This window comes from Carassius gibelio, chromosome A18 (assembly GCF_023724105.1).
Source record: "Carassius gibelio isolate Cgi1373 ecotype wild population from Czech Republic chromosome A18, carGib1.2-hapl.c, whole genome shotgun sequence".
Lineage (NCBI taxonomy): Eukaryota > Metazoa > Chordata > Actinopteri > Cypriniformes > Cyprinidae > Carassius > Carassius gibelio.
Window position 1 is genome coordinate 10647395 of NC_068388.1, and position 26359 is coordinate 10673753.

General features: G+C 38.2%; 2 protein-coding genes across 4 annotated transcripts in view; one reads left to right on the plus strand and one right to left on the minus strand.

Moving 5' to 3' along the window:
• LOC127934275 (rho family-interacting cell polarization regulator 1) overlaps positions 1–26359 on the plus strand; it is a 299157-nt gene that overhangs the window by 120801 nt on the left and 151997 nt on the right. The gene's annotated exons all lie outside the window — the stretch shown is intronic.
• LOC127934274 (enhancer of mRNA-decapping protein 4) lies at positions 670–26268 on the minus strand. Of its 3 annotated transcripts, none has more exons than XM_052531544.1 (30): positions 26043–26268; positions 25303–25447; positions 23416–23527; positions 23017–23116; positions 22726–22912; positions 22347–22494; positions 22118–22222; positions 21893–22002; positions 21344–21406; positions 20978–21061; positions 17844–17939; positions 17608–17707; positions 16055–16235; positions 15866–15932; positions 15683–15774; positions 15325–15515; positions 15166–15242; positions 14838–14970; positions 13770–14263; positions 13077–13178; positions 10366–10509; positions 10187–10220; positions 9714–9894; positions 8955–9110; positions 8686–8801; positions 8272–8437; positions 7870–8056; positions 7091–7310; positions 5874–6037; positions 670–3102 (listed from the first exon to the last, which is right to left on the minus strand). In XM_052531544.1, the coding sequence occupies exons 1-30, from the start codon at positions 26128–26130 to the stop codon at positions 2919–2921; spliced, it is 4227 nt and encodes a 1408-aa protein (XP_052387504.1). In that variant the 5' UTR covers positions 26131–26268; the 3' UTR covers positions 670–2918. The 3 variants fall into 3 exon arrangements, with proteins under 3 accessions (XP_052387504.1, XP_052387503.1, XP_052387505.1); XM_052531543.1 differs by having other exon boundaries at positions 21344–21415; XM_052531545.1 differs by lacking the exon at positions 21344–21406 and having other exon boundaries at positions 26043–26267.

The window sequence follows — 26359 nt, forward strand, 5'->3', positions numbered from 1 at the left end:
CTCTGTAATAAATCTACTAAAATTACACTAATACTGCAGATTCGGTTCCACTTTATTTTAAGGTGTCCTTGTTACAGTCAGAGTAATTATACTTCATTTAAGCAGGAATATTATTGAACATGTACTTATTGTATGGTTCGAATTAGGGTTAGTTGCATGTAATAATGCATAATTTATTACCATAATAAATACATGTAATATGTGTAACAAAGGACATTAAAATAAAGTATTTCAGTAGTTTGTATCAGGTTTAATTACATAAACATGTTTATAATAGAGATTTTGTATGTTGCACATGCAAACACACTTAGATATATAGATATTATATACTGCATTTAATGTATATATAACTGATGGATGGATATCCTATGTTCACAAGTTTTAAAAACAATTCATAAGGACAAATTACTATTACTAACTGGCACTTACATGCAAATAAAATGTTTGACTGCAGTTTATGAAATTATCCTCTTTTTTTTTTGTTTAATGCATCTTATATTTAGTAGATTGATTTTTTTCTCAAGCATTTATATTTTCATCTCTGTGATTTTATTCATGTTTGTCTTTTCATAAATACTTACATTTTATCCATATTAAATGGTGTAAGGAGGTGCCACAGATTATTACAATTAACCAGGTATATGGAAAAGAAAACACATGGAGTCTAACTGAACACTGAACAAGGTTTTCTTTTTTTATTCCAAAACGTCTAGGATGAAAGAAATAAGTGTAAAATATACAACAGAATTGCATTCACAAGGAACAAAAATCAGAACACAATGGAAAAAAATTACAGACAATTAAATTGTCATTCACAACCTGCAATGCAAATCTCTTTTGACGGGAAAAAGGTCTGTAAGCCTCAAAAACTGAAGGCATTGTGTATTAGTATAGTATCCCCAACACCATCAGACCGGTCTAAAACAGCATCGAAAACAAATTCACCTTGCACTGCAACAAAATCTTAAAACTGACAAGAGGACGTTTTCAACCTGACATAACTTAAAACTGAATCAAGACAATCTATTCAATCACAGGTCAACTTTGCTGGACACTATACCATAGAAGAAAGAGAAATGAAGATGAAATGGGAATAATCCAGGTGGACAAATCTTGAACAAAAGTGGGGTTTTGAATTGGTAAAAAGGTTAACTATGTTTGAATACATGGCTCTCACCATTAGCATGCAAGCATGCCGAGTTTAATATATCCTTATTAGCGCCTCAAATTTACCTTGAATTACACAGCAGGCTCATGTCCATTAAAGAGCTTTATTTTTTTATACTTATGAGAAAAAAGCAAAAGAGGACACATTGCCTACACCCTGTAAACATTTCCTAATAAGCCACACTGACTGCTGCAAATGGCTATGGATAGCATATGCACAGCTCTAAAAAATAAAGACGACAGGGGAACAAATAATGTGTTAACATGAACACAGTCAGCAGGGCCGGCACTTCCTCATCGCATTATCATGAAACTTGTGAGGAATAAATGGCTGAAAAATGTAACTCAGATCACAGTTTAAAAAATGTTTCGGTGACAAACCTGTCCATTCCTAACTTCAATTCCGTGTTTTACTGAAAAAGAAAATTTGCTTGGATATAAGCCACACACCCCAATGTGGCGCCCAACGTTGGGTCAGAGGACCCGATTACCAATATTTGATACGCAACAGTGTGATAAGGCACTTTCTTACTGTTCTTCCTTTATCAAAGGCCAAGACCAAAAAGTCCTTCTTAATGAAAAAAAAAGGGTTCTCAATCTAAATAAAATACAATCAACTAACCAGAACAGAGCAGAAAACAGGCATTTCTCCTCCACTTCCTCCAACACTTTCAAATATTTGGGTGATGCAATACAGAAAAACAATTTCACAGGGAAAGTTTTTTTTTCCCTGTGAAATTGTTTTTTAATAAGAGCCTTGTTGAATTTAGTGTAGTGTAATTCTGCCGAAAAGAAAAAAAAAAATTTTCACAGCAGCAGCATATAAAATTAGAAAGAATGCACTAACGCCTGCCCTCTAAAGACTTACAGATGTACTGCAAGTTACAGACTCAAGGTTCCTTTCGAAGAAATTCTAAATAACTATGTTGTTAGCATTCCTTGGTAATGTAATAAGCCCTGTTACATATTTTACAAGTCTCTGTTGATTGAAAAAACATGGTATCAACTGTGTGGGTACATTTTTTGCAGCTGTCCAGAAGTTTCACTGTTTGAACTTTTCAAATCCCGACAGCATCAACAATCACTCCAGGAACATGTATGATGCTCCACTTCACATGAAAAAGCAGCTACTTGGCCAAATTATTTTCAGCAGATCAGTTCAGTCAGATAAGGATGAGTGGCCTATATACAACCTTTATCGATAACCAACAGGGCTAATATTCACGAGGTGACGATAATGTCTCAATGACTGCAGCGTTCAAAGAAATAAAAAGAGAAAAAAGCAGCGCAGCCAGGGAAACCAGCCTTTCAGAAGAAATCTGGAGTGTTCATGTTATAGTTTTCATTCTCTCACGCTCTCCAGTCTTGTTCCTGATGTGTCAAGAATGAAAGCAAAAAAAAAAGTTGTGGTCTCCTGGCATAGAATGCATAATGAAAATAACTGAAGTCGCCTATATGTCCCATTCTGCATTCATGATGGTTCTGCATACAAACTAAGGATTTTCTTACATGCAGAAAAATCTGAAAGGAGGGACCGATAGGGAGAGATGAAGTCCAAAACTGCCAATATATCCTAAGTCCAAGCCTGGACTACAACTCCCAATAGTGCTTCTGAGAGAGCCAATAAGCTGCAGAGCACAGATAAAGCAAGTGAACAACAGGGTGGTATGAGGTCATGACGGTCGTCTATGAGACTGCAGAGCGATGACTGAGGGGTTGTGAAGGTGTCAGCTGCATCATCCGGAGGGGCTCTAGTGATTGACCAGGCCCTGCAGCATCATCATGAGGCGCCGTGCGCGCTTGCTCAGAGGGCTGTGGGCGTCCTGCTGCAGGAAGTGTAAGAGCTTCTGTCGTACCTGGGTCAGCACTGCAGACATGTGGTCTCTGGTGACTGGATCTCCATGGTCCAGGTTCATTACAGCATCTTCAAGATAGCTACACAAGAATGATAGAAAGGGGTCAGGTTTGGGGGGGGGGGGGGGGTCTTTCTGCAATGACACACATTATAAAGTCTCTGTATATTCTGATGAAGCAGATTTTTCATATATGGAAAACATTTCATATTATTGCAGATATCTAAAAAGCATGACATTTAAACTATTTCCTTTCTGCAGCTTTTTATGTCACTAGTAAAAGGTCTGTGGGTAAGCTTCCATGAGCCTTCATGAGCAAAATTGACAGATTTCAAATTGCATACTTCAGAACAAGAGCCTTTTATATGAATGGGAAACCAAAAAAAAACAAAAACGCTTTCTCCAGGCATTTAGTTTCTTGACTTACGACTGTAAAACATATGCTAACGTCATCATATCCTTCATGAAATCATCTGCGTTATGAAGGAGCAAATGTTTTCTCTCACGTCGGACTAACTGGAGGCACAATTTACATCATTTATTTTATCAAAGTGTTTTTGCAGGAAGGCTAAGTTCCTTTAATCTCTCCTGTTACGATCACCAGTTTGCCTTGAAGACAATTCTCATTAATATTAGAAGCACTTTGCACTGGGCCAGACCTCTAACAATGTATTAATATTAAATTCAAAAAGTGCAAGAGGTCCGAGGCTTTCAAAGTTGAATTTGCAGCAGTCATTACTTCAGTGTCACATGATCCTTCAGAAATCGTTCTAATATGCTCATTTTAAAAGACAAGGTGCTAACTGATGTTGAAAATAGCTGTATTGATTAATAGATTTAGGGAATCTGTGATCAATTTATTCAGGATGTTTTGATAAAAGTGTTTCTATTTGTAGTATTGTAATATTGTAATATAAAATTGTAAATGTCTTTTAAATTTTTGGTTAATGAAAACATTAAATATATATAAAAAAGAAAAGAATGGTAGTGTATGCGGCCAGCACAAATCATTCATTCCAGTCGTCAAACACAAATCTGCTGTTTTTTTTGACAGCTGTGCTAATAGAACATGACTGTTATATCTTCAAGCTATTCTGGGCTAAAGCTTTTTTTGGTTTTCTCTCCAAGTCCATCAGGGATTATGAAATGCCACCTGTCTGAAAAACTATCTGGGAATTCTCTCCATCTGCCTTTTAAAATTAACAGACTGGTGTATGATACCACCAGAGACTTGAGCTTCATGTTGCACAGATGTCATCTTAATTACCTTACAAGCGATCATTAAGTTAAAGCTTCCGATTAAGAAGAAGAAGAAAAAAAAAGTAATACAATGACCTTAATATACACAGGACTTTGCAGTATAGTCCTGTCCAGATGGCTAAGCCTTCAAGCCTCATAGCAATTTGCTCTATTTTCACATGTGTAGGTCTTGTTCCAATATATTTAAGCCCACAGTGCTGTTATCTCAACTATAATCTACTGGCCCAGAGAGAGGTTACATTCCCGGAACACAGAAATCAATGTTCACATCTTGTATTCTGCTAACCTTTATTTGAGAAGATAAAAGGTGATGTTTTGCAGTTACGGACCGCTCCCGGAAAAAAATCAACCAATCAGAGCTGCGTAACTTTGTTTGTGTTCAAAATGCAGAAAAATGTATATAATAAGCGAGTACACCATGAATCCATTTTCCAAACAGTGTTTTTAGCTTGTCCTGAATCACTAGGGTGCACCTATAATAAGTGTTTATATTGGGACTATTTTAGATTGCTTCGGGGGTACAGCGGCGGAGTAACCCAGTACCTTTGTGATTCTTCATAGACATAAACAGAGAGAAGTAGATCCGGCTACGATGTTCTTCCACAAGACGCAAGCAGTTCTGTTTATTAACCGCTAGAGCGTCAAAAGTTCCCTACCGCAGCTTTAGTGTGAATATTAATATGGGTCATAACAGCATTCTTTGGTAATCTAATGGGAGCGTCTGAAATGTCTGAATGAAAGTTCATGAATGTTTATTAATCAGGCACCATACAACACGTTTATTTTAATCAATAAGTTTGACCACAATGTTAATTAATATTCCCAAGCAAAACCTTCACTTTTCACTTCACCTCACCTAACCCTAACCCTACTTTATTCCTGTGATGGCGAAGCTTTTTTACCTTTTTCTTTTTTTACTTTTTAATGGCAGTGTATCACAGATATTAATTCCGCTGCTAAAAATTGATCAAACATAAAGCATAAAATAACATCCTTATGTCCGTGCAGAAAGAGGACAGGCTTACAGATGGTAATGGTTATGTACATATGGGCGAATGAAATGCTAGTATTTTAGAGCGCAGTTCAGAGATAGGACTGGCAGACAGAGCAGTTTATAGCAGTAAAGGGACTTGGCAGCACACAGGCAGAGCATTACTCTGTGATTCACGGGAGTTGGTCCCTTTCCCCACAGCAGAGAACTCTAATGCAGCCCTGACTGTAGAGCACCTTAATAACTGCAGCCCAATGCAGCACTGCCACAGAAGCGGATGTCCCATTCACCACAAGGTCATCCAAAGAGGAATTAAAGAGGAGAAAGGGACGATGTCTTGAGTCTTAAAGCATTAATATCCTGTGATATGAAACTGCATTTTGCCCTTGATCACGTACAACATACAGAGGGCTATAAATAAATACTTAAGTGTTAAATCATTAATAGCACGGTGCTGTGCATGCTCTTGCATACTCATTTAAACTGAGAGGGGTGCTGAAAGAATAATTTCCATATAAAGGACACATGAGAAAAAAAAAAAAAAAAAAAAAAATTAGTATAGAACGTGACTATAGTGACTGAGGGATTTGAAGGGAACAAACCTGATCTTGAGTTCTGTGCGTGTGCTCAGGTTGGTGGAGAGCTGCTGGATGAGAGACAGAAGGACGGCCTGATGCAGTGGACAGGGCTGCTGGCCAAATACTTGCTGGGAGTCAATGGTCTCGCACACATACAGCACCAGATTCAAGTCTGCTGCGGATAAAGCCTGCAAGAAAAAGCACAGAGAGCAGTCTGTGAAAAAAACAGGTCTCAAATAGACAGACGATAGTAAAAGGACACAAAAGGTCACATCTCATGTCATATCACCACTGGCAATAAAACAGTTTGACCCCTAATCCAGAAGGGGATGCCTGCAGCAATGCAACGCTTTTTGATAACCGCCCGCCGCGAAATGTAGCTATGTGCTCATGTATCCTACCTCTCTCATTCGGCACAAATCCAAATATTCTATATTTGCGACGTAACGCATCTGAATGCTAAACTATTACTTAAGTAAATTATAGGTTTTTAATTCAGTCGCATTCCAACGGTGACACAAAGGCGGGTGTGCTGATGTTTGGTTCACTGTATTTTATTTTGATAAAGTACCAACTGCGCTATCAAGTTAGCAATACTGGAACTGATGTGTTTTGAGTGCGTGCACACTGGCGCGATCACTTCAACCATTTCCTTATACCAGCAGCTTCAACTTTAAACACTTATTGTCATAATAATGCATCACTGTATAAAAGGTCTGCTTTTATTTGTGTACACTCACAATGAAAACAAAACATTGTGCTTTTGTAAAATAAAGAAAACAAAGGATGGCACTTTCTGCTATTTGAGTTTCCTTTCTGTGAACAAATTAAGCGCATCACAAAAATTAATTGAAACTCAGCATATATAGACTACGTTACGTGTCTCACTGTTTTATTTGTACTACTGTCTGTTCCACATAAATGAAAAAATTCCAAGCATAGTAGATTTTTTTATTAATTTATTTCTCCTGTTGTACCAAAATTGTATCGAACAGTTAACCCCAAAGCGAAGTGTGTACTGAACCGTCACATCTGTGCACCATTACACCCCTACATTTATATACATTTGAATGATTAAATAATGTGGCTTAACACATGTAAAATTGTGTTAAAAGACATATTGACAGAAGTTTATCTAATCAAAGCTCCCCTATTAACCATTTCAAGACCTAAAAACATGATCACAAAAGCATGATACAGGCTGACTTGAGAAATATGACACATATGTATGTGTGTAGCACCTGTTGGAAGGCCTCATTGAGCTGGCCCTGCTGTAGTAACTGCAGTATGCTGGCCTGCTGGGCCTGGTAGTCCAGATGTGCAGAGGGTACAGGTGTTCCTGCGGCCGAGCGCATGGCCTGCATGATGCTGGAGGTGACAGCTGCCTGCTGCTCCTTCATGGCCAGACTCACCTCTCCCTTCACTATGCGCTGTACCTGCGTCAGGATTGAGTCCTGCAGACTGCAGAAAGGACAGACACCTTTAGTCTACACAAATTTTATTATAAGACAGGATACTTCCTGAAAAAAAACAAAAAAACAAATTTGTTTGTAATTTATCAACGAAGATTCCATTGACAAAGAACATTGTATTGGTTTAGACTAAATTTTGAATGAACTGGAACTACCGCACTGTAATGTAAATCTCAATGTGAAAAAAAAAAAAAAACTTTGCTCCATTTTGGTTTCAAATGGCACAGTGATTTAATCCTGCATTTAATACTAGATACTCTATATTGCAATTGTGTGGGAGGGAAACAAACCAGCTTTATTGATAGAAATTAAACCCAGGATTAGGCTGGGTGCCACACCTGCCAATCAATTTGCAAAGTACTCAATGCAGAGCTCCAAAAAATGCTTTCTCTGCATGAACTCTTAAATCAATCGCTTCTTCTATTCATGAAATGAAGTTTTCCATAAGGGAAGACATACAAGAAGAGAAAGAACAAACGATTTATGCATTACTCCTTTCCTTATATTGATTTCTGACAAATAATGGATGAGCTTTGTGCTGGCCTTACTTTCCCACGATCATGTGGAGCTGACGCTGGACATCAGAGCACACGCTGGCCGTCACAGTGGTGGCCAGCTGGTCTTGAGAACTCTGGAGCGTGTCCATCATCTGTTGCAGCTGACCAATCACGGGATCCCGTGCATCCTGGTCCTGCTGTTTCCTGTTCTTAATGTGTGTCTCCAGCTGTTGGATGTCTGCGGAAGAATGTGAAGTCATTAGATATTTAGTTACAGCAACATATTACAACACTGCTTAAAGCAAAAGAGTTATTAATTAGCCTGCATTACAGATGCATGATGTGCAAACAGGCTTTAGAGCATTCAACAATCTGCTAGATTCATTCATATGCTCCACTTATTTTTTCATTACCATAAACAAGCAAAACAAAGTCAGATGGGATCATTCTTACACTCGTGTGTTCCCTGTTTGAAGCTGTCATTGATTTGCTGAAACATGGACTGGCAGCCTCTCTCAAACACGGGCAGCACAATGCCCTGGAAGGTCTCTTTGTAGGCTGACTGGATGGGACCCTGCATGGCCTCAGCTGCAGCACGGCCGATAGCATCCGTAGTGTTCTGGGAATTAAAGAATAGGACAAAATTAGAAGAGTTATGAGTAATCCCCAGTTTGTGCCTGTTCTGTGTTCCACCACCAATTATAAAGTGCTACATTTGTGCATAGAAGTTGTTGCATTACATTTGAACTGCTCAGAGAAACATTCTTTCCAGCCAGAAATGTTTTTAACTCAGCCTTTGTAAAAAAAAAAATAATAATAATATCATAACATCATAAAGTGTAAATTCTTAAACTTTAAGCCACTGACCTTGGATTTAACAACTTTGGTGACATTTTCCTTCAGTGTTCCTTCTACTGCGGTTAACTTGGCAGCAATGGTGCTGTTCAACTGGCTGGTCACAGGTTCTAGACTCTTCGATATTGCTGCATAACAAAACAAAATGTCACCTAAAGCTCCATATAAATCAATAGAAGTCTTTCAAAGTCACAAAACAAGAGCAGAATGTTCCTTGTTGTATTGAATGCTACAAGAAAAAAGTACAGTTGAGCTCTTGTGTTCAGAACATCAGCACTCACTCTGTGGGACGGTCTTCTTCATTTCTTCACGCAAAACTTTGTCTAGCCGATTGCAGAGACTGTTGTTCAGTGTCTGGACAAGCTGCTGAACCAGCTGGTCCTGGAGCTGTTGGTTTCGGCTTTGTCCTTCAGCCAGAATCCGCTCCATTCTTCTCTCTGTGTCCCCGGTTAGTTAAAGTTAACAAAAAATTGTATGTGCCTGACCAATCCAAAATGATTACTCATTAGTGTTAGGGCTGGGTGATAAAATGATCGATAGAACAACAACGAGTTTGATAAATGTTCGATATAACTTTATTTTTCTATTAAGATATTTATTTTGTTAAGCAAAAAAAAAAAACTGGAAAAGTGTAAAGAATTGAACAAGTTGAAGTGTTTGTGATGTTATCTATAAACAGTATTTTAAAACCACAATTAATTACATTCACATCAGCTTTCTTGTCTTTTCCTGTTTTAATGGGCTTTGAGTTTTTTCCTTTTTAAGTTGAGTGTTGTCATGATATCAAAATATCAAATTGACTCCGTCTATATAGCCTTGGCTGCATTGGCAGAAAGATTGATATTGATGAAAGCCTATGGTTTCAAATTCTCTTAAAACAAAAAAAAGGGTAACATTAAGAAACAAAATAATCAAAACTGATCTCACACAGTCAAAAAAATGCTTAAGGTGACATCATGGATGCACTGTTTAGTTTTTCTTGCTAATTTGTGTTTGCTCTACTTCTCCTAGTTACAAGTCTCCCCCTAGAGGAAGGATACGTTCTTGCTCCTGCTGAGCCAACATGGCGTGCTCAATGTGAGCCATGATGGAGCTCTGAACAGCGTCCATGTGACAGGTGACTCTCTGCAGAAGGTCCAGCTGGTTCTGTCTCAGCTCAGCGATCTCCCTTTGCTGGCTCCGTAACATCTGTAGAAGCTCATCCTGCACCTCTGTGCTCATCTGAGGACACAACAGCACATTCATTCCTCACTTGTGAAGCTCGAAGACTCCAAAGTTTGCTTGAGTGATGTCAACACAGTTGTAAGAGTCACTGCAGTCACAGCAGAACATTCATACTACTGAGCTTGTTATGTTATTCATTGGTTTCCGTCTCCACTGCATTAATGTTTTAATTATATTATGAATCACGGTGACTGGATAGAAAACAAGCCTTCATGCATTTTCATTGGGTTTACGATACAAATGCTAAGAATTGCATTCAGATCATCATGCAGGGGATCAAGAGACTTACCTGGTTCTCAATCTGTCGAGGCTGTGAGGACTCTCTGGGTAGGGAGAAAAACAAAGAAGATCTAATCAGTCACACAATCAGATTATATGGCTGAAGGGGCTCACCGCTCAATCTCATACTAAACAAAATAAACATTAATATCAGGAAGATTAACATAGCAAGGAGGCCAGTTCACTCACCCTTCATCCTTCTTGCTCTTCCTCTTGAGCTTAGGGGAGCTGCGCGGAGATGTTTTCCAGTCCTTTACGGGAAGTCTGTGAGAGGAGCGAGGGCCACAGTTCCCCGAGGAAGAGGCCAGACTGGCAACCTCATCATCATGATCACTGTCCATCAAAGTAAAAAGACAAAATATCAGCACAATTATCATTAAGGTATTGAAGACGGACAATACAGGTGTCTGAAACCCCCTTAGACCAGGGGTCTCCAACCTTTTCTACACCATGGACCGGTTATGTTTGGAAAATTTTCTTGTGGACTGGCTGAACATGGGGGTGGGGTGGGGGGTGGGGTATTAGGCTATTATATAGTATTACAGTGGTTCAACACATTGTAAACTGTTTTTTCTATTTTATTCACAGATCAGATTTTTTTACAGATAAGCAAGAGTTTTTTTTTTAAAGAAAAATAATGCCGTGAAGCGTTTCTGACAAACTAATTTTGTGAGTACATATATGCAACTCGGTATTTCCGCGCTGTCTAAAAAACCTCCCTATATGCTTGTGTGCACTTTGATTGTGTGTGAGGACAGTGCGCGAGTATCGAATTGAGCTCTCTTTTTTTTCTTAATTTTGTGCTTTAAAATTGGTTGAACGTGTACCGTATTTTCCGGACTATAAGTCGCACTTTTTTTCATAGTTTGGCTGGTCCTGCGACTTATAGTCAGGTGAGACTTATTTATCAAAATTAATTTGACATGAACCAAGAGAAATGAACTAAGAGACATGAACCAAGAGAAAACATTACGGTCTACAGCTGCGAGAGGGCGCTCTATACTGCTCAATGCTCCTGCAGCCTACACTAAGCAGCATAGAGCGCCCTCTCGCGGCTGTAGACGGTAATGTTTTCTCTTGGTTCTAAATAAATGCGACAAAGTCCAGTGTGACTTATGTTTTTTTTTCCTCATCATGACGTACTTATAGTCCGAAAAATACGGAAAATTGGCAAATTAATCGGCGAATCATGTGCGTTGCCGAACATTATAGGGTTTTGTCTGTACGCATTACAGATCAACTGCGATCTGTTTAACTAATATGTGACAGATCAGAAAAGATCTTTAATTTACTTATTTAACATGAAATCGTCAAATTTCTACTCCATATCAGTCGCATACAAGGAAAACACTGAATAAGAATAATGATTAACACACAATAAATAACAGTGTCATATCTATACACCATTTTCCCAGAACTTTCTTACAACCCGATAGCAATTCTTTCACGGCCCAGTAGTGGGTCGCGACCCGATGGTTGGGGACCTCTGCCCTAGACACAGCCCTTAATTTGAATATTTACACAATTATCTTTGAGTATTTGAGTCATGCTCAGACTTTTTCAGACATGTTCAGATATGCAGATGCGAGGAAGGAGTATACAAGTTTTCAATACATACACACAATTGCTTTTAAAAGTAGTTACTCTTATTCAGCAAGGATGTATTAAGCCTAACGATCCAAAGTAAATGTTGAGATTTTTATACTGTCTGCTGTTCTTCTGAATTTTATTTTCATAGAATTCTGAAAAATATCTGTCACTGTTTCCATAATGTGGATTATGCAGCACAATTGTTTTCAACATTGATAATAAGAAATGAACACCAATTCAGAATGACTTGTGAAGGAGCACATGACACTGAAGACTGGAGTAATGGCTACTGAAAATTCAGCATTGACATCACAGAAATAAATTAGATTTTTAACTATCAAAATAGATTATTTTAAATGGTAATAATCTCACAATATTATGTTTTACTGTATTTTGATCACATAAATGTAGCCTTGCTTACAATAAGAGCCATATAATACCAATAATGCCATCCCCAAACTTTTGAACAGTAGTGCAAGTTGCTTATATTTTTTTATCCTTCACATGTAAATAATGTAGCTAAAAATAGTCAAAGTAAAAAGTTATTTAAAAGTCTATCAATCAACCATAAAAACAATGGTTTTAAATATGATTGACAATTAGGCCCAGATGCTAACTATACATTTCAAAATTGTATTTTTTTTAATTGTAGACAGCAGTAACTGTTTTCCTTAAGAAAATTTACCAGCCTTAAATAGATTTTATTGGACACGTCATCTTTTATTCCGTTTACCTTATTATAGTTTTGGTAGCTTTATTTGAACAATGTCTTTACACAACATGATAGAATTTGTATTAGAAATAAGAATTCCATCTTATGTTTAGTAACCATGACAATTTAAGTTCAGAACTCATTTAGAACACTGAATTTCTATTTGAAAAAACAAATAACGAGTCCTGACAGTTTTCTTCAGCAGCTGGCTCACATCAGTGATGTCAGCAAAGATCAGACTATCATTCGGACAAACCATGTGAAGTTGCAATTTCTAATTAAGTTACCAGACACCTGTTGAGACATGATTTTTTTTTTTTTTTTTGAGTTTTTATTTTAAATTGGCACAAATGTTAATTTGGACCCTGTTTTTAGGCCACATACCACATAATAATTCCATTAAACATCTTAAATTGGGATTTCAGTATTTTAGAGCTTCCTCAATAGGGTATAACATGGCAGGACAAGCCAATCAATGCAAAGATGGACAGCATAAATGGAGTAAATTCTTATTAAAAACAAGTATTAGTCATTTGACCTGAGCTACAGAAGTGGCACAGACACCTGCATTAGTGATATGCCAGAATGTAAAGTGTACCTCTGCTCTGCACTTGCATCTTGACTGTCATTCTGAGTCAGGTGATAAGTGCGTCTGTGGTAGGGAGAAGAAATGTGTCTGTCCTTTATTTCCTCCCTAGAGCTGAAAGGAAACAGTCAAAACAAAGTTATCAAACCTGTTAGCCTTGTATCTTCAAATATTATCACGGTTTACTCAAAATTCATCATATCTTTGCACACCACACAGATCATAAAACTCCCAGAACATAAATCAATACTAAATGTTAATATTAACTAAACATAAATAAAATCACAAACACACATAAGGATGCATATATTTGATCTTAAAAGCAGTAAAAAATATTAATAATAATATTGTGAAATATTATTACAATTTTAACCGTTTTTGCAAAAAATATAAAGCAGCACTACTGTTTTCAATATGAAATTATAATAAGAAATGTTTCTTGAGCACCAAAATCAGAATGATTTCTGAGGTCCAGTGTGCCACTGAAGACTGAAATAATCACTTTGCCACCATAAAAATGAATTACATTTTAAAATATTTTACAATAAAAACTTATTTTGAATTGCAATAATATTTCATAAGATCACAAATGCAGCCTTGGCAAGCATAAGAGGCTTCTTTCGAAAACAAAAATCACAATTATTCCAAACTTTTCATCAGTTGTGTACAAAAATGATGTAATGTATTAGAAGAAAAGCCATTCACCAGTCTCCCAAACCATTGTCTCTGAGGCTGTTGCGAGTTTCTCGTGTGATATCAGGTGCTGCGGGCCAGGTGTGGTTCACACTGCTGTCAGAACAGGATCCTCCAGCAGCTACCGCGTTCTCCTGTGACAGAGCCGTCTCCAGCAGTGAAGGTGTGTTATTGAGTCTCTGTTCTCCATCCACAGATGCTGCACCCAATTCGAGAGGCAGCAAACTGTGCTCAGCACTGCTCCGGGCTCTAGGAGACAACAGGTGGAGGACTGATGCGGCTGATGCCATGCTGTCAGAATGCAGGACAGGGTTTGAGTCAGCAGCGGCACTGGCCAGCCCCCTCTGCAGGGTCTCTGAGGCGATCTCGGGGATGTCCTGGGACATTGCCGTAGAAGCAGAGGAGATAACATCTGGAGAGCGAGCTCTGGTTGGAGAGGCCTGGGGGACAACCATGGGCTCTATGGCCTGGAGATCCAGGGAGAGAGGAGGGTTTGGGGGGGAAACCTGTGGAGGAGGAGATGGGAAATAAGGAAGGGGAAGTCTGTGTGAATAAGGAGAAGCTTCGCAAAGCAGAGAGGCCTCTCGCAGGAGGGATGGGGAGAGCATCAGTGGGGGAGAAAAACCCTAACCGGATGAGGATTTTAAATAGGAGTGAATGGAGGTATGCAATAATGAACAAAAGAATTGTTAAATCAGTCATTTGATTGAGTGATGAAATCTGATCTGATTGGATGCTGCCATGTAGAAATAATTCACGCACGCAATCGCTCTCACTAATGCATTCATATAAAATTATCTGTATCTGATTTAGAACGAGCAGAAATATTTGAGAAATAAAATGACCAAAAGAAAAAAAAAAATGATAAAAATGAGCTGGATAGTCAATATGGAGATTTAATGAGTACTAATAAAGTACTAGTGTTTGTGTGTACTACTTTTAATTCAATGAGTACTAATAAAGTATGTGTGTGTGTGTGTATATATATATATTTCATTTTACATTTTATAAAACTAAACAATGGCAGGGCCACTGGACATCAGTTTATCACTATATTTAGTTTGACATGTCCATTAGTACCTGAAGATTTTCCCCAAGGCCTGAGATGAGGATAGAGTTGGATCTTGGGCTGCCTGCGCTGGCACTCAGAGTCAAGCTGCTGTTGCCACATTCAACAGACATTTTAGGGCTCTGAGCCAGATCATCTCCACCTCTGGAAGAAAGAAAATTGAGCAATGCCTATGAGTGCACAAGATGAAATACACCCAGATGTGTATGTGTAATCACACACTGTGTAAGTCACACAATAGGATCCAAAAGTCTCAAAACGCTCACTCTTGAAAATCTGGAAAGTCTCAGGATTTTGAAACCGAACATTTATGGCATAAACATGAGTTAAATCCCCCACCTTGCACCGCTATCTGAGCTGCTCATGGCCGTGACTATGGTCAGGCTGCTTGCACTGCTGCCAGGAGAAGCAGGCATCTGAAAAAACAAGAGAGCAAAGATGAATAAATCACCCTCACTGAAGGGATCTAATGATGAATCTGTAATATTAAAAGCTTACGGAGGTGCTGGGCGTCATGAAGGCATCTGGGGTCATGAGTTTGGGCAAGGCTGAAGGGGCTGGACTCATGAAGTCAGCTGGAGTTGGAAGAGCCAGAATCTTACTCAGGTCATTATGTGATCCACTATCACCAGACTCCTTATCAGAGCTCATTGCCTCCACGTTCAGATCAGCCAGTGGGTCAGAAAAACCTGGGAAGGAAATGCATTATATATATAATTTAAGCAGTTTAGCATTTAATTTTAAAATTATCAAGTATACCATTTTCTTTCTGAGCACAATTCATTCAGACTGTAACTTCTGGTAAAATAGATTTATTTTGCTATAGCAAGATAAGATTATACACTCCCAGACTAACCAAAGCCATCCTGGGACCCAGACTGAGGCATGAAGAGGGAGGATGAGGCCCCCTGATTGGGCTGGAACCAGATCTGCACATCCTGTAGTGATCTGTGGGCATAAGAAAATGTTTCAACACCACAGAACTGAATGCAAACTTCATGTCTTCATCATGAGCTTTATTTTTATCTGAATAACTTACTTTGTATGCACGCAGTAGAGTTTAATCTGGATTCCTGATTTGGACTCGGAGGGTCCCTGGTTTCCTTCTGTGAGAAGATATTAAAAAGAAAAATATTAGAGAGCATCAACGGAACGCATCTCAACTTACAGCAAGTCTCTAAACATTAGCATACACACAGCTACCATGAAAATATGGAAAGAAATTGACCTGTCGTCATGCTTTCGCTTTCCTCATCAGGTGGAAGGACCTCAGTGTGGCGCAGTCGGGTGCGGGCCACATCCTGTATGCCGAAGCTGAGCACAGGGTGTGTAAGCAGAAATTCTGAAACTGCAGTGAAGCTGGCACGGCCTTGTTCCTGATCCTGTAGCAGCTCCATGACGTACAACACCTACATATCGAACACACAACCCAGAATCAGTTACTCATAACCACCGTGTTATCACTTGCTTGTTTTAAAAGCAACATTGACCTAAGCTCAAGAATCATATTTAACAGGACATATGCTGGAGTTGGTCAAAGGACTGCGTTTGATTTGCTTTTATACTTCCTGTCTTTCTCGTGTCCCAAAGTCATTTCTGAAATTCCAAAAACCTCCTTATTGGTACGACAAAATGATTAGATTTCACACATGCTGCTTGAAGAGGTTTATTGTTAGGTTTGATGTCAATGATTTCAAATGACACTGGTTCTTGTAAAAAATACATGTGAATAAGATTTTAAGAGCTAAACCCACGGGAAAGTTTTTCAGGGAACAGCGACTTAAATTTCATTTGTGGAAATAAGCAACATTAATAGTAAACAAAACTAGGGCCCTATAATTTGTTTTGCAATGGACTAGTGTCTATGAAAATTAAACCACAAAAAGACTTCTACTTTATCTGTATGCCTCAGTGTTGTGTGACAGAGCAGCACAGTTTCATCGACGACACACTCAAGCATGACTGATGGAATTTTCAGCGTCTGCCATCTCGCCATTTGAACTTCTGCTGCTCTGAGAGTTGATTTAGCATTTTTGATTTTTTAAAAATCTAGTAAAAAGACGAAAATGTAAATATAGGGCATTACTGTTGTTAAAACCTGAATAAATTGTTCATTTGTTTAGGTTTTATGAAATATTTTGATTATTAATCCTTTTGGATTATCACATTTATTAAAACATTAAAGTGACCAAAAGTTTGGACACACCTTCTCATTCAAAGAGTTTTCTTTATTTTCATGACTATGAAAATTGTAGAGTCACACTGAAGGCATCAAGGGGTATCTGACCAAGAAGGAGAGTGATGGGGTGCTGCGCCAGATGACCTGGCCTCTACAGTCACCGGACCTGAACCCAATCGAGATGGTTTAGGGGTGAGCTGGACCACAGACAGAAGGCAAAAGGGCCAAGAAGAGCTAAGCATCTCTCGGGGAACTCCTTCAAGACTGTTGGAAGGCCATTTCAGGTGACCACCTCTTGAAGCTCATCAAGAGAATGCCAAGAGTGTGCAAAGCAGTAATCAAAGCAAAAGGTGGCTACTTTGAAGAACCTAGATTATGACATATTTTCAGTTGTTTCACACTTTTTTGTTATGTATATAATTCCATATATAATTCCACATGTGTTAATTCATAGTTTTGATGCCTTCAGTGTGAATCTACAATTTTCATAGTCATGAAAATAAAGAACGCTCTTTGAATGAGAAGGTGTGTCCAAACTTTTGGTCTGTACTGTATACACACACACAAACATATAGAAAATATAAAATAATGATGAGTCTGACCTTCCTCTGAACATCACTGAGAATGAGAAATTCTGCAGACAGGTCCAAACTGGCCTTCAGGCTGGGTAGCACACTGCTGTTGAATGGATCTGGAGAGAACCTGAAACACAAATTAAAAGTTCTTCTAAAATTCATTACATTATCCACAGAGGAGAAAGTTTTATGCTCAGACTTTAACACCCCCAAATAATTTAACATATTAATGGAAATATAGAACAATTAAGAAAGGAACAGACCTGATGGTTTGTAAGCACGTCCATGACACTGTGCACCACATCTTCAGTTCCTGGTTCTGATCAGCTCCAGTGATCAGGAAGCGCCAAAAAGGAACTCTTCAGAAGAAAATGAATGGTTAAGTTTAATGTACAGCATGTGTCTAAGACGAAATTTCACTGTAAAGCCCAGAGTCAGATTCCCTGATGACTTAAAACGCTGACACAAATGTTGAATTTAGATCACTGAAGACTAGGGCTGTCACTTTTGTGAAAAAATCATTTTCGATTTTTAAGACATAAGTGTTCATTGAATCGATTGTAAAATAGATTTTCCATATCTAAAAAAAAAAAAAAGTTTCCTTTTTCAACGTCAAATAATGGAGGAACATAAAGACTCAGCAATATTTCTTATTTATTGGCATGACGCTTCATGCAGAATAACAAACAGCAACAGGAGTGCAAAATTCTCCAAACAATATATATACAGAGGGGACGGCTGCCATAACAAAAGAAAAACATCACTGCAGGCTTCAAACCGGCTGCATTTATGATTTAGGCAATTCAAAAATCTCCAAGATTATTTTAAATAATGATTCAATCCATTTCAAACAACTGTTCAAAAAAATGAAACTTTAAAAGGTCCCGTTCTAGTTTAGTTAGTTTGTAATGTTGTTGTTAGAGTATAAATAATATCTGTAAAATTCTTAAGCTCAAAGTTCAATGCCAAGCAAGATATTTAATTTAACGGAATTCACCTACAACGAATGACCCATTTGAACTACAGCCCTCTAAGTTCCTACAGTAACGACGTCACTAAAACAGTTTTTCAACATTTCTCACATTATCAGTTTATTTGCTATAGTTTAGAAAATGGTAAGAACTCAGAGTTAAACTGTCAGAAAAAATTCATCTTGATAATTTCAGATAACTTTGTAATCCATTACATATCTTTCTATCAAACAAAACTTCATACAACAGTCAATACTTTGTTGGCCAATTACAAAGCAATGATTAATTGTGTTCAGCAATTCTGCAAAGGAGAGTTCAGTGTTACTGTCTGTGAGACGGCTCTCTCTCCACATCTGTCAACTGTCAACTGTCCTGAGCGTCTTTTTAGACTGGCCTCAGTCAGACAGTTGAGATCGACTAGTAAAGGGGATATTTTTTCCTGTTGAAAGCGCGATCTGACATCATAGCTCGCTATCAGCAGTTATTTTATCTATGTACGTAACATTTCTTATAGATTATTGCTTGGTGTAAGATAAAGATAAATTAGCACAGTACCAGTACGAGTGAATGCGTGTGTGAATTAATCATACCGTCTCTATATTATTTTGAATCTGTGGGTTGTAAATAGCCTTTAAAAAATAGAAAAATATGCTATAATACGTTTTGAGATTCTAAGCTACTTTAGTAATAAATCACAGGACAGCGCTGACAACTAGTTTTTGCGTTCCTCTGTGCGTGCAATCTTCATAGCTACTGTTTATATGAGTGTTTGTGCCACAATGCAGCTGCGCGAACATTGTAGCTCCATATAATAATACACATCCGATCGTCTAATCGCTTGAATGTCCAAACCATATAACAAAATACAACTGACAAAGTTTAGACGCAAGGCTCACTGCTCGTGCGGCATCAGTATGTGTTGAACCGGCGTTCACCTCTGTGTTTTGCTTTTATGCCACTGACTGGAGAGCAGAGTCATGTGGCTTACACACGCGGTAGTATGTTTTTAGAGGGAAGTATTAACAGGATTTAAAAAACGAAATAACCGACATGGGAAAATTAAGTCGGTTAGAGGTTCTGAATTTCGGTTTCTATTACTTTTCGATTGATCATCCAGCCCTAAGTGTCTTTGATTATTTAAGTTGGTGCGTTTAACAGTTTCTGTAACTTATTACACAAAGGGCAAAGTGGTTTAGCTTTGTTAACTAGATGGTACGGCTGTGCAAAAAAAAAATCGAATGTGATTTTCATGTGCATCTCATCAGTAAAAATGCTGATTATAAGTACATCTCCAGCACGTGCGTTCTTTTACTGTCTGTAGTTCAGATCAAGATTGCCAGGTTTTCAAAACAAATCCTGCCCACTTGCTTTACAAAACTAGTCCAAAACTAGCCCAATCGCATTTCCAGGAGGGCAGCACACGCTAAGCTGCTGTCGAATCACAACACAGGAACCGCTGGCCCAATCAGAACTCGTTACGTATTTCTGAAGGAGGGACTTTATAGAACAAGGAAGTCATCAGCCCGTTTTTATGACAGTGAAAACAGCGGTATACAGATAGGTGAACTGTGTGAAAAATACTGTGGTTTTTTTTTTTACACGCGAAAAATGAACATGTTATATTGCACACTGTAAACACAATCAAAGCTTCAAAAAAAGCACGAAAAATGGGACCTTTAAATGGACTTGAGAACAGGACATGTGTGTTTTTTTTATTGAACGTAACACTTAGGCTAGGCGGCACTAGGCAGGGATTATAAAATGCGAAAAAAAGGCAATCCATTACAAATTTATTAGACAGGAAAACAAGTTGATCAACATTTTCAAGCTCCAGAGCAGAGATTTTTTTATTCACTATATGTCCAGCTGTTGAGAAGACGCGCTCCGACCACACTGATGTCCCAGGGACACTCAGGAACAGCTGCGCAAGGTGGGGGTTACTGCCAATTTTCCAACACAAAAGCCGGTCGCTGTCAGCTTTTCATAACTCAGAATCTCCTGTAACTAGATGTGTGAATGAGGCGAATTCGCCTCTACCGTGCCGCGAGACCTCGAGACGCGCGTAAACGCATCTTTAAATTGACTTAACATTGAAATAATTTGCGCCAGATGCTCTATTGGCGTTTGGTGTGAACGCAGCATAAGAGTTCAATTTCGACGTCACTCGGTCTAATAGGCGCGTTAAATTGCTGCACTTTTGGAATTCTTTATTTTCTTTTTCTGCTTGTTTGTGAGTTTGTGAGTTTTTTTAAATCTCAATCATTAATTATTTAATTATTTAAAAATTAATAGTGTACATATTTGGTTAAAATCGATTCCCTATTTTCATTTTGGAAACTTTTTTTGGTTGGTCCGATCGATTGTGCAACCGATTTTCGAACTAAAAGTGACAGCCCTACTGAAGACTACAGAAACTTCATACTAACTCTGGGTCTTGCTTCTTGTGGTTGTCACAAAAGAGCAGGCAGGAAAGAGGCCGTCCGTTTTGTGGCTGCCATTCATGCAGGCATCTGCAAAAGTAACAAGATTACTTACATTTTTCACAAGGTTATCAATTTAATTATAGGTCAGCTTTAGTATAATAAATAATGAAAAAAAGGATCAAACTATTACTGTAATATTGCTAATAATGATTAACAGTATAACTGATTATTGATTATATATGAAAGACATTAAATACCACAACACCACATTTTTTCCTTGACAACTAAAACAATAAATGTTTAAACTACTTAAAAAAATAAATAAATTGAAAGCTACATGCCACTGATGTGTTAATATTTATACACTACCGTTTGGTTGGTTCGTTGGTAAGATTTTGTGTTTTTGAAATCAGTCTCTTATGCTCATCATAGCTGCATTTACTTCATGAAAACAGTAATAAAAACAGTAACAGTGAAATATGTTAATGAAATGATCATTTAAATGAGCAATTGATTCCTGTGATGGCAAGCATGATTTTTTTTTAGCAGCCATTACTCCAGACATCACCTGATCCTTCAGAAATCATTTCAATATGTTAACTTGGTTCTCAAAAACATTTCAGATCTATTATTATCAGAATTTCTTCTGATTATATTATCAATGTTGAAAATGTTGTGCTTCTTGATATTTTTGTGGAACAAATTATACATTTTACAGATTCTTTTACGAACAGAAAGTTCAGAAGAGATTATCTGCAACATTACAAATGCCTTTAATGTCACTTTTGATCAAAAGAATGCATCCTTGCTGAACAAAAAAAAAAAAGATTAATTTCTTTCTTTTAAAAATAAAACCTTACTGATCTCAAATTTTCAACATATGAGTGTGTTCAATTTCATAATGTCTCATACATGTACCTGGGCTGGTCCTGTCCTTCAATGTAGATTTGCCAAAACTTTACATATCCATCATGACTGGCTGTGGCCAAGACAGTGCCATCAGGGGACAGTGCTCCCTCACTAATGCGCTGCAGAAATAGAAATAACTCACTTATGTGCTACTGTAATTACATTAAATCTAATTTCTTAATCAGTTAATATAACACTGCAGACACAGCATTAATCTAAGACAGCAGGACTTACTGCCGTGTGTCCTCTAATGGTAATGAAACCCTCTTTCAGGTCAGTGGCATCCACAGGCCACGAGCTGTTATTGGATCGGAGGATGTCAAGGTCCCAAACCTCAGCCTTCAAGTACAAGAAGAAAAATCCCGTTAGGGGAGTAATAGTGTTAAAAACATTTGAAATCTAATAATATGAGGACATTTTGGAAAGAAAGTGATAAAACTGTCAGACTCCAGAGAAAACACACTCTGTCTTCATGAAGGAGTGCCAATGTCTGACACGCATCCTCTGGGCTCTCATCATTGTCCTCCGGGATGAAGGGACACCAGATGAGTCTGCGGTTGGAATTTAGTGGAGTGTCCTCAGGCCTTCGGATGTGAACAAACACTTCATCTCTAAGAAACATTAGTGTTAAGGAGAAATATCACAGTTCACCTGCTCATTGGCATTATACATGTAGATCAAGACTTTAAGTATAGACATTTTTTATCAAAAAATTACAATTTGGCATTTAAAAAACAAAAAAAGACTGAATTAGTAGTCTAATTATCCTTCTGCTCCTGATTATTTAGTAACGAAATGTGAAAAATCTTTAGCATTATTTGTGTCCGATCTACAGGGGATACTGTATTTTGCTGTTGTGGCTTGTGAGCTGCCAAATGAACAAGTTTCCAGCCTCATCCACGCAGCCCAACAGGGTGGAGTCCAAGTGGGCGAAAGCAAGGTCTGTGACTGCACCTGTGAAGCCCTTCAGCAGCGAACGCTCCGTTGATCCCAGCCGCAGCACTCGGATCATAGAATGATTGTTTGCGCCTGTGAGTGAAAAACAATTACGAACTATTCAGCTGAATCCAATCAACATTTTATTCAATGGACTGAGCTTAATGAGTCATGGACAGCGCCACTGGCAAACTGACCTCTGATGGCATAAGCCAAGTAAGAGTTGGACACAGCTATTAAATTGCCATAGTAGTATTTGTGCTCCCAGTCATATTTGGCCACTGGCTGAATTTTAACCTGTAAGAAAAAAAGTCATGAGTAAAAGATTTATTTTAGAGAATAAAAACTAATTCCAGAGTTTCCACTCATTTTGACCTATACCAATCATTTTCCCAATAGTTCGTTTTAAAAAATCATTATATAGAGATACATAGAGACTAGCATTTTCCATGGTTTTTATGATTTAATTTCAAGTTACTTTTCCAGACCTTGAAATACAAAATGAAAATTCCATTATTTTTCTAGGTTTTCCATGACAGTGAAAGCCTGAACTGTTAATAATGAACACTTTGGCCCTAGTTCATTCATTTACACACCTTGTTGCTGCCTCGAGCCTTACTGTCAATACTAGAGTCACGACTGGACACAATTTCCACATTGTTTGCTCTGATGGGGACACAGGTGGACCCATCGTCTCCTGAAAGACAGCTGGTACAAAAAAAAAAACACATTCATTAACTGACAATAAAGAGGTCTAATTTTATTTAAACATATACCTATTAATAAGAAATGTTTCTTGTGCACCAAATCAGCATTACAGAATGATTTCTGAAGGATCATCACAGAAATAAATGTTAGAATACAGTCATTGCCAAAGGTTTTGGCAGTGACATAAATTTTGTGTTTTGCAAAGTTTGCTGCTTCAGTATATGTAGATTATCTTCCACATGTTTCTGTGTATACTGAATCAATCAGTAAAACAATCATAAGCATATCATAAGTTTTAAAGGCTTTTATTGGGAAAAAAAAATGAGTCAATGTTTACAGGGTTGACCCTTGTTCTTCATAACCTCTGCAGTTCACTCTGGTCTGCTGTATATTAGCTTCTGGGCCAAATCCTGACTGATGGCCATCCATTCTTGCATTATTTGAATTGTAGGAAGAAGTCACCCTTTCAGGACGTCTCGATACCATTCTTTATTCATTGCAGTGTTTTCGGGCAGAATTATGAGAGAGCCCACTCTCTTGGTTGAAAAGCAACCCCACGCATGGATGCTCTCAGGATCTCTCACTTTTGGCACGTCTAAGGACTCATGGTAGCGTTCACCGTTTCTTCTCCAAACAATCGATTTTTCAGATGTCCCAAACAGTCATCAGAGAAAATAACTTTGCACCAGTCTTCTGCTGTCCAATCCTTATACTTCCTGCAGAATTTCAGTATGTCTTTGATGTTTTTTCTTGGAGAGAAATGGCTTCTTTGCTGCATTTCTTGACACCAGGCCGTGGTCCAAAAGTCGTGGCCTCACTGTGCATGCAGATGCGCTCAGAGAGCTATGCACTGCTGGAGACACGATTCCGTAGCTGACTGAAGGACTTTTTCCAAAGTATTCAGCCAAGTATGGTGACCCACACTCAGAATTCATGCTCTGCATTCAACCCATCCAAAGTGCACACACACACAGCAGTGAACACACACCCACAGCAGTGGGCAGCCATTTATGCTGCAGCACCCGGGAGCAGTTGGGGGTTCGGTGCCTTGCTCAAGGGAACATAAGTCGTTGTATTGCCAGCCCGAGACTCGAACCCACAACCCTAGGGTTAGGAGTTAAACTCTTTAACCACTGGGCCATGACTTTCCAATACAAGCAATCAGTCTGCTCTTACAAATCTAATTAGTATGAGAGTGAAATTCCCTGACTAGTACTTATTCACACTTTCATATGTGCTACTGATATGTTTAGTCGGTTAATGTTAGCTAATCATTTTCTGTCAGGATCACAAAACAGTGAAATGTGTGTTTTTGTGAAAATGTCATTTTGTGGCCAATGTCGCTTTTAGGAATTATTTAAAATGCATCTGATCATGCTACACAATAATCTAGAAACACTGTGAATGAACGCCACAACAGCTTAAGCAGCAAACTTTGCAAAACATAAAATGTATGTCACTGCCAAAACTTTTGGCCATGACTGTGTATATTAAAATAGAAAACAATCTTAAAATTGTAATAATTGTTCCAAATTTTAAGGTTTTTACTGTATCTTCAATCCAATAAACACAGGCTTGGTGATCCTAAGAGATCCTAAAAATTTAACAGATCCCAAACCTTTGAATGGTAGTGTAAATATTATAAAGCAAAATATTTAAATCAAGTATATAAAAAATTACAGTTCATGAAAAGTTAATGACAACATTATAACATTAATGGTTTGCTAAATAATGCATTTAACTTTATATACAGGGTTAATGAAAGCAAAACATACATAGTCTGCGTGTCCTGTCCATTAAGTTTGTCTGAGTTGTGAGTAGTTGGCTCCATCAGTCCTGCTCCCATAAGATCTGCTCCAAGAACACCATTCATCTCTCCATTGAAAGATGGTTTTCTCTGGCTTTCTACCAATGATGACTCTGTGGAAGTATAGGACTGATAAATCAAGCTGTACAATTGCAGTAGCCCACTCTCTGATTATTGGTGATGTGCATCACCATCTATGGCTGACTAACATTTTCCCCCTCATTAGTAAATCATTTTTTATATTTTCTTTAGTAACAAATAAATTCATTGTAGTTTGTAACACGTTGTTTATGCATCGTTGTAACGTTAACGACGAACAAAAAGTTGAATAGGTTTTTTTGAAACCGTCCTTTTGAATTGACTTCTTCGACTAGAAAGCTATAATGTCACGGCTATCAAGTCACTGCATTGTGAACAATATGAAATGCATTAAACTTTTAAATATTTATTTTCATGTCGCAATTAATACTATTTCTGTCTGAGCAAAGCTGATGCTGCGCCAGCAGGAGTTTAGCCCTAACATGCTACATTGTCACACCTTTTATTCAATCAAATTAATGCACAAAAAATAATGTTTGTCACTTATAAATTGTAGTTAGCGCTGTCCCGCGTTTTTTAACGACTACGGTCAGGCGGCTGCCACTGAAATCAGGCGCTGCGCAGCATCATCGCTCCGCGGCCTAGCTGCTCCCTTTCCCGGGAACTTACCGGCCGAATTACCGGGACGATCCAGTTTTAAGATGTCCCGAAGGTGCTGGGTCGCGCCTTCTATGTCCATGTTGGAACTGGTATCCATAAAATAGGGAAGGGGGAATTAAATCACTGCAAACTCTCAAATTCTCAATAGTTTAATTTTGTGTCTGTCTCTCATAAACGCTTGCAACCGTCCGTCAACTTCCGTTGAGCGTTCCCTGCAATTTCATTCCGCCGCCTCTGCTGGCAGGATTTCTTCGGTTCCGGGGAGATTCACCTAACTTGAATACAAATTTTAAGCTAATCTTATTTTACAGATCACTAATTCATAT